At 51.4% G+C, this 15,053-nt stretch overlaps 4 protein-coding genes across 4 annotated transcripts; 3 read left to right on the top strand and 1 right to left on the bottom strand.

Moving 5' to 3' along the window:
• Positions 1 to 665: 665 nt before the first annotated feature.
• GCG54_00007242 (D-xylose 1-dehydrogenase (NADP(+))) lies at positions 666 to 2,052 on the top strand (the record flags this gene model as incomplete). Its single annotated transcript, XM_045407227.1, has 3 exons — positions 666 to 676; positions 770 to 859; positions 912 to 2,052. 3 exons carry the CDS (start codon positions 666 to 668, stop codon positions 2,050 to 2,052), a joined length of 1,242 nt encoding a protein of 413 aa, XP_045266148.1.
• A 790-nt stretch (positions 2,053 to 2,842) lies between these two features.
• On the top strand, positions 2,843 to 7,424 carry GCG54_00007241 (uncharacterized protein; the record flags this gene model as incomplete). The annotated part of the gene is made up of 6 exons (XM_045407226.1): positions 2,843 to 3,031; positions 3,314 to 3,716; positions 3,772 to 3,960; positions 4,123 to 4,170; positions 4,244 to 6,909; positions 6,972 to 7,424. 6 exons carry the CDS (start codon positions 2,843 to 2,845, stop codon positions 7,422 to 7,424), a joined length of 3,948 nt encoding a protein of 1,315 aa, XP_045266147.1.
• A 1,970-nt stretch (positions 7,425 to 9,394) lies between these two features.
• On the top strand, positions 9,395 to 10,418 carry GCG54_00007240 (uncharacterized protein; the record flags this gene model as incomplete). Its single annotated transcript, XM_045407225.1, has 4 exons — positions 9,395 to 9,477; positions 9,532 to 9,750; positions 9,825 to 10,023; positions 10,074 to 10,418. 4 exons carry the CDS (start codon positions 9,395 to 9,397, stop codon positions 10,416 to 10,418), a joined length of 846 nt encoding a protein of 281 aa, XP_045266146.1.
• An 818-nt stretch (positions 10,419 to 11,236) lies between these two features.
• GCG54_00007239 (Alpha-glucosides permease MPH2) lies at positions 11,237 to 13,090 on the bottom strand (the record flags this gene model as incomplete). Its single annotated transcript, XM_045407224.1, has 5 exons — positions 11,237 to 11,425; positions 11,481 to 11,872; positions 11,928 to 12,262; positions 12,322 to 12,797; positions 12,863 to 13,090. 5 exons carry the CDS (start codon positions 13,088 to 13,090, stop codon positions 11,237 to 11,239), a joined length of 1,620 nt encoding a protein of 539 aa, XP_045266145.1.
• Between the last annotated feature and the right edge of the window lie 1,963 nt (positions 13,091 to 15,053).

The raw sequence follows: 15,053 nt of genomic DNA, 5'->3' as shown, positions 1-15,053 counted from the left end.
GTTCAGTCTTCACATTGGTCTTCATCAAAGTGAAGACTGCTGCATCCAATAGGTTGGAGATTTGCGAGCCACAGGCACTCGCTAATGTCTTCATGTGCTGTTTCTCTGTCGATCCACTACTGTTGTCCCCCACCTAGCAACTCGGCCCGTCCAAGCTCAAACATGCAACTCAACCCTATCGTGACCCGCTTCAACTCCACAAATGCGCATTCAACATCCCATTCTATATAAACGAAAATGCAGCCGCAACGACGCATCCACCACATCTCACGATGCACTTTATAGAGCAACAAGCCCTGATGGTCTAGCGGTATGATTCTCCCTTAGGGTTGTCTCCAAGACTCCTCCATTCTGGGAGAGGTCCCAGGTTCGATCCCTGGTTAGGGCCCATTGGTTTTTGTTTTATCTTCGAAGTTCCCGACTTCAACTTTTGCCGGCCGGGAGACGCATTACAAGCAAGTCAATACCACTGCAATATCACTGAACCGTTTCGGCACATATGGGTACTTGTTATACCGAGCTTAGTTAGCCTATGTCAGTCAGCATGCTCCTAGGGCGTGGTTTCGTCGTTGGCATACATCGCCTTGCGCCCTATTACCTGCATATCATCAGCACGCCCTACGCCTTTCCATATCCGCTAATCGGCCGACCTAACTGTCAAAGTCATGTTGGGATGGTGGGTGTCGTGACCAAAGTTTAACTAGCCTCTATAAATTTCACGCTCGGCTGAACGAAATCAAGTTTCGACTTTCTAACCACCTTTTGCAAGTGAAATAGCCTTACTCCAGAACTCGACAATGCCTGAGCCAAAGATCATTCGCTGGGGCATCATTGCTACTGGAGGCATCGCAAAAGCATTGTAAGCCATATCCAGTACACTAGATGATGGATAGCATGCTAATCTCCGACAGCGGAAAGGATCTCTCGGTCGACCCCGCCACACGCAATGTTAAGGACATTCGCCATGAAGTGGTTGCTGCCGCATCTTCGTCGTCAAAATCGAGGGCGGAATCATTTCTAAGAGAATGTGGTGCGCCAGAGCACGCAATCGCCTACTCGTCTTATTCAGAGCTCGCTCAGGATCCCAGGGTCGATGTGATCTACATCGCGACGCCCCATTCGCACCACTACCAGAACGCCATGATGTGTTTGGAGGCCGGAAAGAACGTCCTCTGTGAGAAGGCGTTCACAGTCAACGCCAAGCAAGCTCGAGCTTTGGCCGCAAAGGCCAAGGAGAAGAACCTCCTCCTGATGGAAGGGATGTGGACGCGGTACTTCCCTTTGTCCATTTACGTTCGCGAGTTGATCACTTCGGGCCGACTTGGACCAGTTGAACGCGTCTTGGCCGAACACAGCCTACCATACGCAGGGCTATTCGATGATGATGATCACATCATGGTCAACCCTCGTCTTGCCGGTGGAATCCTTCTCGACGGAGGGATCTACAGTTTGACTTGGGCTTTCCAGACGCTGTACCACACGCAGGCGGCCGATTTTAGACAACGGCCCATCGTCAAGGGTGCCGTTGCCAAGTATGCGCCCACAGGTGTTGACGCAATGACGACTATTCTTCTGGAGTTTCCTCGGAGCCAAGAGAACGGTGGCACGGCACATGCAGTTGCCTCAGGGTCCTTGGGGTTGTCTAACGACGCTGTAGCAGACGCAAACGATGCGATCGTGCCCAACATTCGAATTCAAGGTCCCAAGGGAGAAGTCCAAGTGTTTCCTCCTGCCTACAGACCCACTCGCACAAGACTTGTTCTGAAAGATGGCACGGTAGAAGACAAGCAATGGCCGCAACCGGGACCAGGAGTTGGCAGCGGATGGTACAACGGGTATGGCTTAACGCCTCACCCGGAGGGCGAAGGTCACGGTCTCTTTTGGGAAGCTGATGATGCCGGAAGGGCTCTAATCGAAGGAAGAAAAGAAGGAAGCTTCTTAGGGCTTGATGAAAGCATCTTGGTTATGGAAATTATGGACGAAGTTCGGGATTCCGCTGGTCTGAGGTATCCTGAGGAGATTGAAACCACCAAGTTTCCTACTCAGATCTGAGTGGAATCTACTGATCGATATTGAGAATTACAAGTTTAGTCCAGTCCATCTTTTGGGACTGGAATCATGCATAAGCTCATTGTCAAGTTGTGACGGGACCATCTTTGCTGTCCGCATGCTCAGGTATGCTGGGCCTACATCAGACCTCGCGGAAGCTTCGCGGCTTAATTTAGGCAAACCGGGCTTTCTGGCCGCAAGGGGTGTTTGGGCACGACGAATGGAGCTCACCATCATCTCACATAGCTCACAGTTGTTTGTTGTCTGTCGAGCGCACACTCCACTTCCAGATCCATGGACTCCAGCATCCCCTGGCTGCATAATCACACTGTAAGGTAATCCGTCATAACACCACTCGGACAAGATTCTCTCATTACCATTCATCATAAGCGAGTTTGTACGAGCAGAACACATGCAGGGCAGAAAGAAATCTACAGGTGGCTTCTGAGCTGAAGGAACTAAGACTTGATAGTCAAGAAGTAGTCAAGAAATATCTCAGACTCAAAACAAGGCACGTACAGCATTTGGCGCACTCAGTCAAACCTCCTCACACCGCTGCAAGGTTACATGGCGACGTGCATCGCCAAAACTTCACGACATGCAGTGTGAGTATACGTTAAGGGAAGGCACACTATCCCTCGAACATGTGCACAAAACAGTTCGGAGAGATATTTGTTGCAATTAGTATATCAGCTATCATTCACCCAGCCTTAAGCTTCCCTATTTTCAGTGCTGTCACCTCTGACTACCTAGCCATCGCCGCATTCGGCATCATTGATCACTTTGGGAAACCATGTTCACCCATCTTTCTGTTCTATTTGTGTGGCTTCTATATGTCGCAGAGGCTTTCCAAGACAACGCTCAAAGTCACACCTTTGGTCATTTCAGTAACTCGTCAAGCCCGGCCCCGCACCCGACTTGTCAGGATGGGTTAGGCTTCTGTAACTCGTCAGAGGGGTTCCCTAGCCAGAATATCACCCAAGTAAGTGACTGAGAGGGCGGTGGCTTCTGGAAATTTCTGACGAGTTAGCAGATATCTCAACCTCCAGGTACGACGATCTCCGCCACAGCTGAGACCGCGCGGCGAAATGAAACACTGCATTCGACAAACGGCATTTCCTCTGCCACTTCGTCTCCAACCAGCATTTCCAAAGGGCCTATCTGGAGCAACAGCACAGATCCATCAACTTCCCAGACTCCCTTGTCGTCGAAACCCGTTGAGAATCACTCAAGAGGTAATCGGACATCAGCTGCCTCGACGAAGATCACCTCAATCGGAAGTTCCAGCGTCGACATCAGCAGAACATTGACCTCAAAAGACTCGGCCTCCAGTCGAATATTGACGACAAGTAGTCTGATTCACACCTTCTCGATACCTCTTGCCAGTCAAACGCCTCCATCATCTCCGACCGCCACTCAAAACAACACCGCTTCCTCTCTGGTTCAACCCTCGAATACCAAAGTGCCTGGAAGCAAGTGGACCGTTCCTTGGGTCAACCCTCCCACTACAACTTCATCCTCGGCGTATTGGACAGATAAAGCTGAATCTACAATCACCACAACACCCCCTGGAGCGTCCTTTCTGACTCTTTCCGACCTCACCGTTACAACGCCGATTATTATTACCACAACGCTACCAGGTAGCACCGAAGCAACGATTGTGCCAGGTGAGATGAAGCCGCCCTTTGGCCGATGCATGTTTCATTGCCTAATGCTTCGCAGTCATTGTCAAGAAAGAGAAAAAGACGAAAGAAGGCGGCGGAGGTGGTGATGACGACAACGATTTCATCTTAATCCCATTCATATGTCTCGGGTGCTTTCCTGGAGGATTTCCTCCCAAGATCAGCATAGAGTTCAAGCTGCCTGAGTTCTGTATCAAGATTTTGTGGTTCGAGATCGGAAATTGCCCTAGTGACGATGGCAAGAAAGGGGGAGAAGACGGCGGCGGAGACAAAGGGGGAGACGACAGCAACGACGATGACGACGACGATGACGACGATGATGATGATGACGAAGACAAGTCATCCTCAGAATCCTCAGCGTCGTCTTCAACATCGAGCTCTTCTTGCACAGACACCGTCACTGCGACCCACCGGACAGTGTATTGCTCTGTGACCCAAGGTCAGTCATCGCTTTGGTTTCCCCAAAATTTCAGTCTGTTGGAATAGTTTTCTGATGCATTTTAATCTCCCAGACATTCGTGGAGGCGAGAACGCAAAGGCAACTGCCGTTACTACGTGTCTCAGCAGTATCCAGACCGAGGTTACGGGCTGCAGCGTGCTCAACTCGGTCACCACAGTAACCACGACAAGGACTGGCAGCGAAAAGCCATACCCGACATGCGGCCCAGATGTTTGCGGTGAGAACTGTCCGGCGCCAAGTGCGACATCTACCAGCAACCCAACCTCCACTAGTCAACCACCTCTACCGCTCCAGAAACGAGGCGATCCTGCCAATGGCGAATGGCGTGGCCCTGAGGACTACCAACTTGGTTACGACGAGTTTATGCCAGAGCAGATCAGGGAAGCTCGCAACGCCGCGACGGACCCTAACCCAGGCCCTGGCGGCTACAAACCTAAGCTTTTGAGAGTTCCGCCCTCCCATATGGACCCAGTCCACAATTTCAAAGTCTCAACTCAATGGGTATCTTTCAAAGACAATGTGGAGACATTAGCCATTGAGGGACTTTGGGGCTGTACGGCAGTGGTTGTTGTCTCTAACAGAGGTGCTTGGGTAAGCTACTTTTCGGAGGCTTTAATGGGAAGAAACAACCTGAATGATTTCAGGTCCGCGCTCGCTGACCATCGTCTCGGGTCTGGTGAGGGTGATCCAATGCGAGAGTGGAATGAGTACGGTATCGAAAACCTTATGAACGACCCAGGGGCTGGAGACCATGGGGTGATTTTCGGCGACGAGAACAATGATGACGAAAACATTGCGAGCCTCAACATACAGGCCTTCATCATTACGCCACGCCCGAGATATAGTTATTACAACGACGACGGTACTCCACGGACAGATCGCTTTCTTCAAAATCCCAATCACTTCAATATGCAGGTATTATACCCGCTCCACGTCGACTGGATCAGACAAGACTTGAACAGTGTGTTCCAGAACAGGCTTACACATTGGGTTACAACTCTTGACTATCCTGCACCGATGCTTCTCTGGTCAGATTGGAAGGGATACCAGCAGAATCACTTGACACTTCAGGATACAGTCAACATACTGAAGGATGTTAACTGTGAAAAGGCCCGCGGAAAAACGATTGTTCAGTACAAACCAGCAGAGTCATGTAATGGAAGGGCTGAATGGCGTATCTTCTCAGATACCATGAGGCAACAGGGTGAATCCCAGTGGGTTCCGGAAGATGGTCAGGTATGGAGAGGCGGAAGGGCTGCTGACGAAATGGATTTGGATCCCGACCAACCGGGCCTTGCCCGCAGGAAGGTCTGCCCACGTCCTAGCCAGACTACCTCCTCATGTTCCGTCACTGTCACTGCCACGCATCAGACAGTGTTTTGTTCCGTATCTAAAGGTAAGTTCGGAGAGATTTCTTGTATCAAAACAAGAACATTCACTGACTTGTTTATCCCAGCCGTGGCTGTTGGAAATGCCACCCAAACGACAGTTACGACAACATGCTTGAGCAGCGCATACACCACCGTCACAGGTTGTAGCGTCGCCAACTCAGTAGTCACAACCACGGTCGCAACCACGCAGACCTCCAGCGCAAGGGCTCTACCTACATGCGGGCCAGATTCCTGCGGTAGTTGCCAGCCGTTGCACTTGATACCACCACAAGAGCCGCCGCAAGAGTCTTCCGATGAACCCACGCAGCAAAGTGTTCCTCGGCCACTTGCGAAGCGTGGGGATACAGCCTACGGCTTCTGGCAAGACATTCACGATTCTCACAGTGGCTACCGCCAATGGATGCCAGCGCAAATCCGACAAGCACGCTTGGCGTCGCAAAATCCCTTCCCAGCAGAACCAGGAGCATTCAGGCCCACACTTCTTAAGGCAATGCCTGAAGGATTTGACTTGCCAGTATCCACCAAGTTTGTGCTTTTCAAAGACAAGCCCGAGACTCTCGCCATCGAAGGACTCTGGGGCTGCACAGTCGTTCTTGTGGTATCCAATCGAGGTGCCTGGGCCGCTTACTTTTGGGAAAGGACGATGTACGATGAACAAGAAATGACACAAGCTCTAGACCAGTGGCGACATGGTACTGGAGAAGACGAAGAAATGTTTCAGTACAACGAACGTGGCCTCGACCAGCTGACCGATTATGAGCGGGATGGAGACGTGGGTGTTATGTTTGGCAACCCGGCAGACGAAGATGTTGACCATTTGAACATCAAAGCCTTCATCTTCGCGCCTCGACGCAAGCCGGTATATCGAAACCCCGACGGCTCGTCAACAGGTGATCTCAACAATGAACACTTCGCAGCGGGCGCTGCAGACCCCGACTTTGAGGATAGCGTGGAACTCATTATCAGAGACCTTCAAAGGAAGTTTAACGGCGAAATCGAGATTGATATCGTCGACTATCCCAGACCAACGCTTACACTCGCGGACTACGATTGGTGGATGGGTCTCCCTGACGATGTGGCAATGTCCGATCGGTTTCTTGTTCCTGTCATCAAGACCCTAATGGACGATGTCTGTAGGGTTCATCGAGGCAAGGTGATTCTCCAATATCAGCCCTCGAGATCCGCCTGCCAAGGTCTTACAGCGAAGTGGAGAGTGTTTGCGGATGTCTATGGACAGGTTTCGACGGGGGAATGGCTGCCAGAAGAGGGTCAACGCTGGCAAGGCGCAGACCCGCCAGCTGAGGGGGGAGCGGCTCAAAAGAGACAAGTCTGCTCCATGCCGACGATCATGCCTTCGTCCAACGCTTCTATAATGACTACCACGTCCAGAAGTGTGCAAGGGGGGTCTGTGACACCTTTTTCGTCAAGTTCACGGTTGTCGCCGAACGGTACTTGGTCATTTACTTTGCCAGCCAACACGTCAATCCCGATGACAAGACTGCTCTCAACAAGCTTCAGCTCACTTTCAACGATAAAATCGAACACAACATCAACACCACGTTCCAGCACACTCTCGATCAACAGCACTCTGTTTTCTTCGGTCACATCAAATGCGACATCTATAACACGGTCCAGTACACCCTCGATGAACAGTACTGCACTTTCCACCATGATATCGAACACGACCACAGTACCACGGCTCGGCACAACCTTGTTGAACGGCACTTCTTCGTCTGTGATATCGATCAAAACAACATCCCAGATGGTGACAAGCAAGCCCTCGTCGACAACGTCAACAACATCCTCATCCACTCCCAAGAAAACAACGACACCAATTCCTGAGAAGTTCAGATGCCTAACGGATCAAGACTGTCCTGAGTGCGGAGGAGACAAAGCCAAGCAATGTACACTGATTGTGATGCCAGGCATAGATCCGACCAAAGACAGCAAACCCTTCCTATGCGCTTGTCTTCCCAAGAGTCTGAGCAAATCTCCAACGCCTACTCCACCTGCGAAAACAACCACAGCACCTCCAGTTCAGTGGACTGGGTCCTGCAATGAGAAAGGTGGGAGATTCAAGAAAGACAGGGCCAAAGAGATTGTTGAAAAGTTCTGCGAAGTCGCGTTCGAAAATGAGTGGAGCGACGAGTGGTTCGCTGAGGACAGCAGGATCACCTACAACAAGGACGTCATATTTTACAGCGAAGATGACCAACAGGTGTGGAGAGAAGATTTCGAGTTCGTCATCAAGGTCAGCATTCAGTCGCACAAACAGAATGAACCGCAAGGCGAAGGCTCCGACCTCAATAAAGCCTTGAAAAAGCTCCGAGAGGACGTTTCCATCTGCGAGGAGGAGTTTGGTCATCTGATCAAAGATTGTGAGTTGAGGCCTCATTACCCAACCTCCATTGATTCTCACAGTCTACTAACATAATGCAAGGTGAACGGCCTGGGAAAGGCCCCAACCGTCTGTCTCTTCCCGCGGGAGGAAGTCGCCCTAGCCTATGCATGGTATGGGAGCTATATGCAGATATAGATGATTGAGGACAGGTGATTTAAGACTGAGTTACAAGAGAAGCGCCGTATTTAAGTGGTCTGTCAATAAATGCTTTGCTTCTTCTTTCCGCACAGCTTTCGTTCATCTCTTCGTCACCTTTTAGCCTTTGCAAGTCAAAAAAGAGCGACTCAATTCATTCTCGAAGATTGCATCGTTTGGAGGAATTTAGATATTAGTCCGCATTGATATGCCTGATGAAATGTTTTTGAGCCTGGTAATCCGCGCAAATGCGGTTGTGAAAATCTAACGTGTTGTTCAGAAGCCGATCAACGGTACTTGACGCGATTCTTTCATTCGACGATGTGGCTAAATACAATCGGCGCTGAACACACTTATAAAAGGTCGCACTGCTTCTTACAGCGAGAAGCCCGAACCGCCAGTCACCATTACAACGGCTGCAGTCTGTCCCTTTTAACTCCACGTGGTTATGTCACATAGTTCAGTGACTTACGTAAACCCGCTGGTTATTCCGATTCTGGGGAACGTGATCTATCCCACCGGGGAAGCTTACTGAGTAAGAAGAATCCCCGAGATTAGAATCCGCTGGGCTTGAAGCTTGATGATAATCAAATCGACCCAATCAATCGTCAGGGACTAAAAACAAGCGGTGACCGCGAGATCCAAGGCAATGGCACCTCACAGGGATCAGCTTGCCGGCTCACATGTAAACAGATGAACTGCATGCTGATCGAGGAAAGATAAGACGAGCAGAAAACATTCACGTAACGAGAAGAAGCGCTCGCGACTCATGAAGGCCTTCCACAATCAGCTAGATCCACTTGCCATATAGCGGCCCGCTCAGCATGCAATGTCGGCACTCGATGAAAGCTGGAGACACAAGCTTTTTGACACTGACCACCTGATATGATGAGCTAGGACTTATACTTGGATCGGAATGAGACGCAGGTAGATCGTGAGTGGGAATCCGTGAGTATTCACCCAACCCAAGCCATACTGAGGTGATTGGGCATCCAAAAATCGCGACTGAGCGTTTAGGTCAGTGAGTCGGACCCCTCATTACTCCCCGCGTTGATATGGAGATCGATACATGTTCAGCTTAGTTCAGCCGGGGTAGCCATGTCGTTGTGTGCAGTCGCTGCCAAGCCCTGACTCGCGATGGAGACAACCGATAACACATGGGCCCCTATCAAAGGCGCGCCCATTTCATAACTGAACGGTCGCCCTCTTCCCCGCGAAATCGCGTTCTGTTTGCCAGCGTTGTCTTTTTTTTCAGAAAAGCATTCCTTGTTGCAAAATGGCGCCGGGACGACAAGTGCAAACGACCATCAACTACTTTGATGACCCTGGTGTGCCTTTGGTGCCCATGATCATTGGAGGGTAAGACAGCAAATGCCAAATGAAACTTGATTGAGGCTAACTCGGCACGATAAGTCCGACTCCTGGAAAGCCCCAGCCCAAGGTCGCCATCCCTACAACCATCACCGACGTCACCGGGAAGGAGGACGAGTTCACGCTTGATGTTCAAGGCTTTCACTATGTAAAGCACGAAAGTCAAGTAACCAACTGGGATGACGATGAGGAGATCAAGCGGGTGAACTATCCTGAGATGGAGAAGCTATGCTGGAAAGTGCTGCAGGAGACCGACAATCTGTAAGCCAAACTCCTTTGCCTGACCCTGTCAAGGTCGCTGTTGCATGTATTAAGCTTTCGGCTCACACATCTAGCCCCAAACCCTCCGAGGTGCACATCTTGACGCACATCATCCGCCGCGGTCCCAAGGATAACGAGGGTCCCAAGGGCCCGGCGCCGCTGTACGGTGTCCATGTCGACCAGTCTTTCAATGCCGCTGAGGGAGTCGCCCAAAGATGGCTTGGCGACAGAGCCGCAGACCTTCTCAAGAAGCCGCGTTACCAAATCATCAACGTAAGACCAATCATAAACCAGCTTGCCTATCTCGGACTAACGGGGGGTAGATGTGGCGACCAATTCGTCCCATCACTCGGGATCCGTTCGCCGTTTCTGACGCGCGGTCCATCCCCGACTCAGACCTGGTCTTCGTGCCCGTGCGCTTCCCGGATCACGATACGGAGGCAGTTGAGGTGCGGCCGCCGACGGACTCTCCTCACAAGTGGTACTTCAAGGACAAGCAACAGACCGATGATGTGCTCTTCTTCAAGCAAGTTGACTCGAGCAAGAAGCCTGGAGTTCCCAGGAGAGTTCCTCATTGCGCATTCAAGGACACTGAGCTTCCCGAAGGAGAGGGAGAACCGAGAGTGAGTATCGAGGTTAGAGCTTTTGTGTTTTACGATGAAGAATGATAAACGAGAACGAAGGATTCCAACAAACACTTTGAAAGGGGCACTGTGCAAAGCTCCAGTGCTTCAAGTCCATCATCGACCCGTCTCAAAGCAAGCCAGAGACTTGACCTCTTGATCAGGGGATATGAGATCAACAAGCGAAATAAGGTGAACATGATTAGCCCGCGTGTATCTGCTGCGTCAATACCCGTCCCACTTGGTGTCCGGTTCCGGCAAGCCTAGGACACTATGAGCTTGAGATGAGATGGACTTATCCGCGCCGCTCACGTCGCACGATGTAAGATGACAAAACAGCTCTTGAAGTGTTGTTTTGTAATCGCGTAATCTTGTTCTGATTGCTGGCGGGGTATGTGTGAGTTGTCTGACGTGCCGCGCCCAAGCATCCGCCCTTCCCAACAACTGCCTCGAAAGTGGGAGTAGTACTAGGTACCTACCCATACTAGAAGAGTACGACACACTCCTCGAAGATTTTCCAGTATTGCCTCCGCCCCAGAAATAAGTCAAATGGTCTTAGGGGTGATGACGAAGTCGAATGCAAATCTGTTTAATTGATACCTTGTGCAAGCTCTCTTTCACGGCGCACTTTGCCGATGCAGTGGGCAACAAATACTCGGTAGTTATAGTGCATCTACGTTATGTCATATCGTGGAGTCTTGTTTGTATTATGGCTATACCGCTCTAACAAATTCCATCTTTCTTCTTTGCTCATCTTTCTCCTCCATCCCCAGCTGGAGGCACCCCGTATGCGCAACTCATCAATCAAGCGGGTGGATTATTTTGGTTGAGAGCCTAACCCAAGCATGGAAGCTGTAGACCGTCTACTCGTCATCATTGATGTCGATGACGGTCTTCTTCCACTGGCGGGCAGGGATCTTGCGCTTGAACATGATGTCGATCTCGCGAACGGAGCGTCCCTTCATCTCAGGGATGTAGAAGTACGCGAGGACGAAACAGACAAAACCGGTGGCACCCCAGACGTAGCCGCATCTGCCGCCCAAGTCAACACCCTATTTTATCATTAGTACGCTGCTACACTTGGGGAGGAGGAGGGAGTAAGCTTACGGTCGTGTTAAGCATGTAAGTTGAGAGGAAGATGCAAGGAATGTTCACAACGTAGTAGGCGGCACGTCCAATACCGGTCGTCAATGGACGAAGGCGAATAGCCGATGTCTCCGCAATGATGACCCAGGAGGCGGGAGCAGGGCCCAGTGTGAAACCGACAGACACGATGAGGCCGAGAGAGGCCATCGCCAAAGATGACGCATCAGAGCGCTCGACGGATCCGGCAATACCAAGCGCGATCAGGAAGACGACATTAATCAAAGAGCCCCAGACGTAGATAGTTCGGCGGCCGAGGTATGTCGTCAGAATCCAGGAAAGCATGACGAAAATGGTTTGCAGAGCGGAAGTGATAAGACCAAGAGCAAAGGCAAGTTGGGAGCCGATACCGGCCTCTGCTCACACGTCAGTATACAATATTCATCGTCAGAGCAATTCAAAGTAACTCACGTCTGAAGAAGTAAACGGCTTGGTTGGCAATAAGGTTACCCGTAAGGTTCTGCGCCGCATAGACACCACAAACAATGAGGGTGCGGTAGGTGTCAACGCCCTTGAACAGCTCCAGGTAGCTGGGGTCCTTGACGGTCTTCTCGAGATCAATCGTGCGGCGCATCATGGCAATGGATTCTTCGGCATTGGTGCCCGAAGCACGACCCAAGCGTCGAACTGACTTCGCAGCTTCTTCGAGGCGTCCCTTACGGACCAGCCACCAAGGTGATTCCGGAGCAATGAAGAGGAGGATGGCGAGAGGGGTGGGGAACATCCATTGAAGGGCAATCGGGACCCTGGGTTGGTTTTGTTCAGCAAAGACGGATTTAATCAAGAGGGTAAAAGAGGTACAAACCTGTACGCACTGGGGTCGAGCTTGCTCTCGTACACGTAGCAAACACCGCCCACGATAATGGCGCCAATAGCCCAGAACATCTGCAGCATCTGGGTCGCGGGGGCTCTGAGTCTCATGGGGACGATCTCACTGCAGTACGCAGGTGCGTTGGCGATGAAAATGCCCCAAGGGACACCCTCCAGAAGCTGGCTGACGAACATGACAGCGAGCGAGTTGGCGAAGTAAAAAACAAAGATAAAGGCGTTCAGGAACATGAGACCAGTGATTGTAGCCCAGCGGTATCCGATTTTGCTGGTGATGGGACCGGCGATGCAGACACCAATGATGGCACCAAGAGGACCGCCCATCTGGAGCGCAGACTGCCACGATGCCTCGATCTGCCATTCACCATCCTTGTCTTTGACACCGAATGTTTGCTTGAACTCGTCCATGGCGACGAAAGCGCCCATGAGGAAGACGCAGTAGGACTCCATAATCTATCCGTGATTGTCAGCCGCAGCTCCCCAACGCGAATGCGTGAATAGAAGGTCGGGTAGCTTACAATGGTCGTGGACATGATGAAAGCCCACAAAGAGGCCATAGGGTAGAGCTTCACGGCCTCCAACACTCCCATGTTGAACTCCGCCTGCTCGGCCTCAATGGCGTCCGCCTTGTAGTCCGCGGGCTTCGACTTCTCGTCGAGATCGGCGCCATGGTTGATCTCGTCGGCATACGCCTCAATCTTGGCGGGATCGCCGCTGGGCGACTTGGAGTCGACGGTGTTGCTCATGTTGGAGATCGGAGATGTTGGTTGGCCGGGTCTGAGGAGGGAGAGCAGAAGAGGAGAGGGGAGAAAGGGAGCTGGCGATGGGCAACCTGTTATTAAAGGTCTTGTCTCACTCGCCCATGTCCAGTCCCCTCGCTTACCCAGACCACTCTTCTTCCCAGCCAATACAGACGAGGCAACGGGGATGTCAATCCCACACGCGCAATCTGGGCAACCCCAAAATCCCCAGCGCCGCTAACCCCGGCTCCCCGCAATGCCCAAAACGTCCCACAAAACCCCAGAGTGTCACCCGCCTTTTTCTAGCGCCGGATATCGGGTCTTGATACAACGAGCTCGGTGGAGAAATCTGTTGTGCGGCGACGCGCTCCAATGGGGACGGCGTCAGGGGGTTGAAAGCGGCGCAGCCCGTCGATTGGTTCGTCGCGTCGTATTAATGCGCGGGCACATTACTGGCCCGGCAACTCCAACTTCATAAAGGGCCGAGTTGGGGTAAATCGCGGGGGTGTTGTCGGTCCTGGATGGCCCGCGTGTTGGAACAATGGCAGCTCTCACTGCCATGTGACCCGCGACTAATTACTGCTGAGTCTGTTCTTATTCACTGCTAGGACGCAATTGGCAGCTAACCCCGTCCCTAGGGACGCGCAGACAGGGGGATCCCGTTCCCAGGAATGAAGAGCGTAGGACAATCCTGTTCCCATGAACATGAAGGAGGGGTAGGGTTCCTGTCCCCCGGATTCAGGTCGCTGGAACTAGTGCCCTTCCTGGGAACGAGGAGGACGGGTGAAATCTAGAAAACGCGAAAGCTGCTGGGCCGCATGGCTTTTAACAGCTAGCACAGAAGGTCATTGTTGGTCCACATGCGCTCCGGCAATCGGTCGATCTCGGTCCGACAACTTCACGACTCAGCACTGTTGGTAGAGAGAACACACCACATGGCAAGCCAAGGGTGGCATTGCAGATGTCAGATGCTTGTGTGGGCTCGGCGTGCGTCGTTTTAGCCACGTTCATGGAAGCTTGTCATGTTTCATTTGTTGTTTTGAGACAACAAGTTCCAATTGCCTGTTTACCTACCTACCTACAGAGACCAGCCAAGATACATGGTCTGTTGAAAAGAAATTTGGACGTACCTATACCTGTGTGGTTTCCAGCGCTTTGGGACGAATGTCGTAGCGTGAAGTAACTCAACTCACCTTTTTCTTACAACCCTTCCAACTGTAGTCTTTTGAAAAACTGTTTGGAACCTTCCACTTCACCAACTTCTGACATTTTATCAACCTCCTCGAGTGACGTCTCATCTTCCCGTATCCATCGGGACCTCAAACGGAGCTTATCAATAAACTCATTCCATCCCGGTTGCCGTGATGTTGTCGACAACGAGAAGTCCTTCGAGTAGGACATTTTTTCGCAGGTGATGTTTCTCCAACCGTCCGATATTCCTGAAGCCTCTCGAAGGATGTATTTGGTCTGGAAGTATGCCGCATCGTTGAATGGAAACCCGTCAGCCATAGTCGAAGACGCGCGGAGGATCCTTGTCAGATCAGTTAGATACGTTCTGCTCGACAAAAGCCACTGGTTCTCAGATGTGATGCAAGTCCGCGAAGCAAGATATCCTCCGTGTCCAAGTAACACCAAATTTTGGATCTTGCGAAACCACGTTGGCATCGACGGTGGACAATCGCACAACTCCTTCTTCAGGCAAAGAACAATATAATCGACGGACCAACTGATCCGGAAGTATGTCCGAGAGGTGCAGTCGTCTGACTCTTCAGAGTCAAGATCTATGTCGTTCCTGGACGACTCACTGATCTGAGTCTTAGGGCGAATCCGTTGAGCTACGAACGCTGACTCATGATTAATGGCCGTGTCGATCAGCTCGTGGCACCGCCGCGATGATTCGTGAACATGCAACGTCCAAAAATTCCGTTGGTTGCGTGTATGAGTTCCATCCCTCGATGACCCAAAAGAC

Source organism: Colletotrichum gloeosporioides (genome assembly GCF_011800055.1).
Source record: "Colletotrichum gloeosporioides strain Lc1 chromosome Unknown consensus_32, whole genome shotgun sequence".
Taxonomy (NCBI): domain Eukaryota; kingdom Fungi; phylum Ascomycota; class Sordariomycetes; order Glomerellales; family Glomerellaceae; genus Colletotrichum; species Colletotrichum gloeosporioides.
Note: the sequence above shows the minus strand (reverse complement) of the source record. Positions and strands in the feature narration are given on the sequence as shown.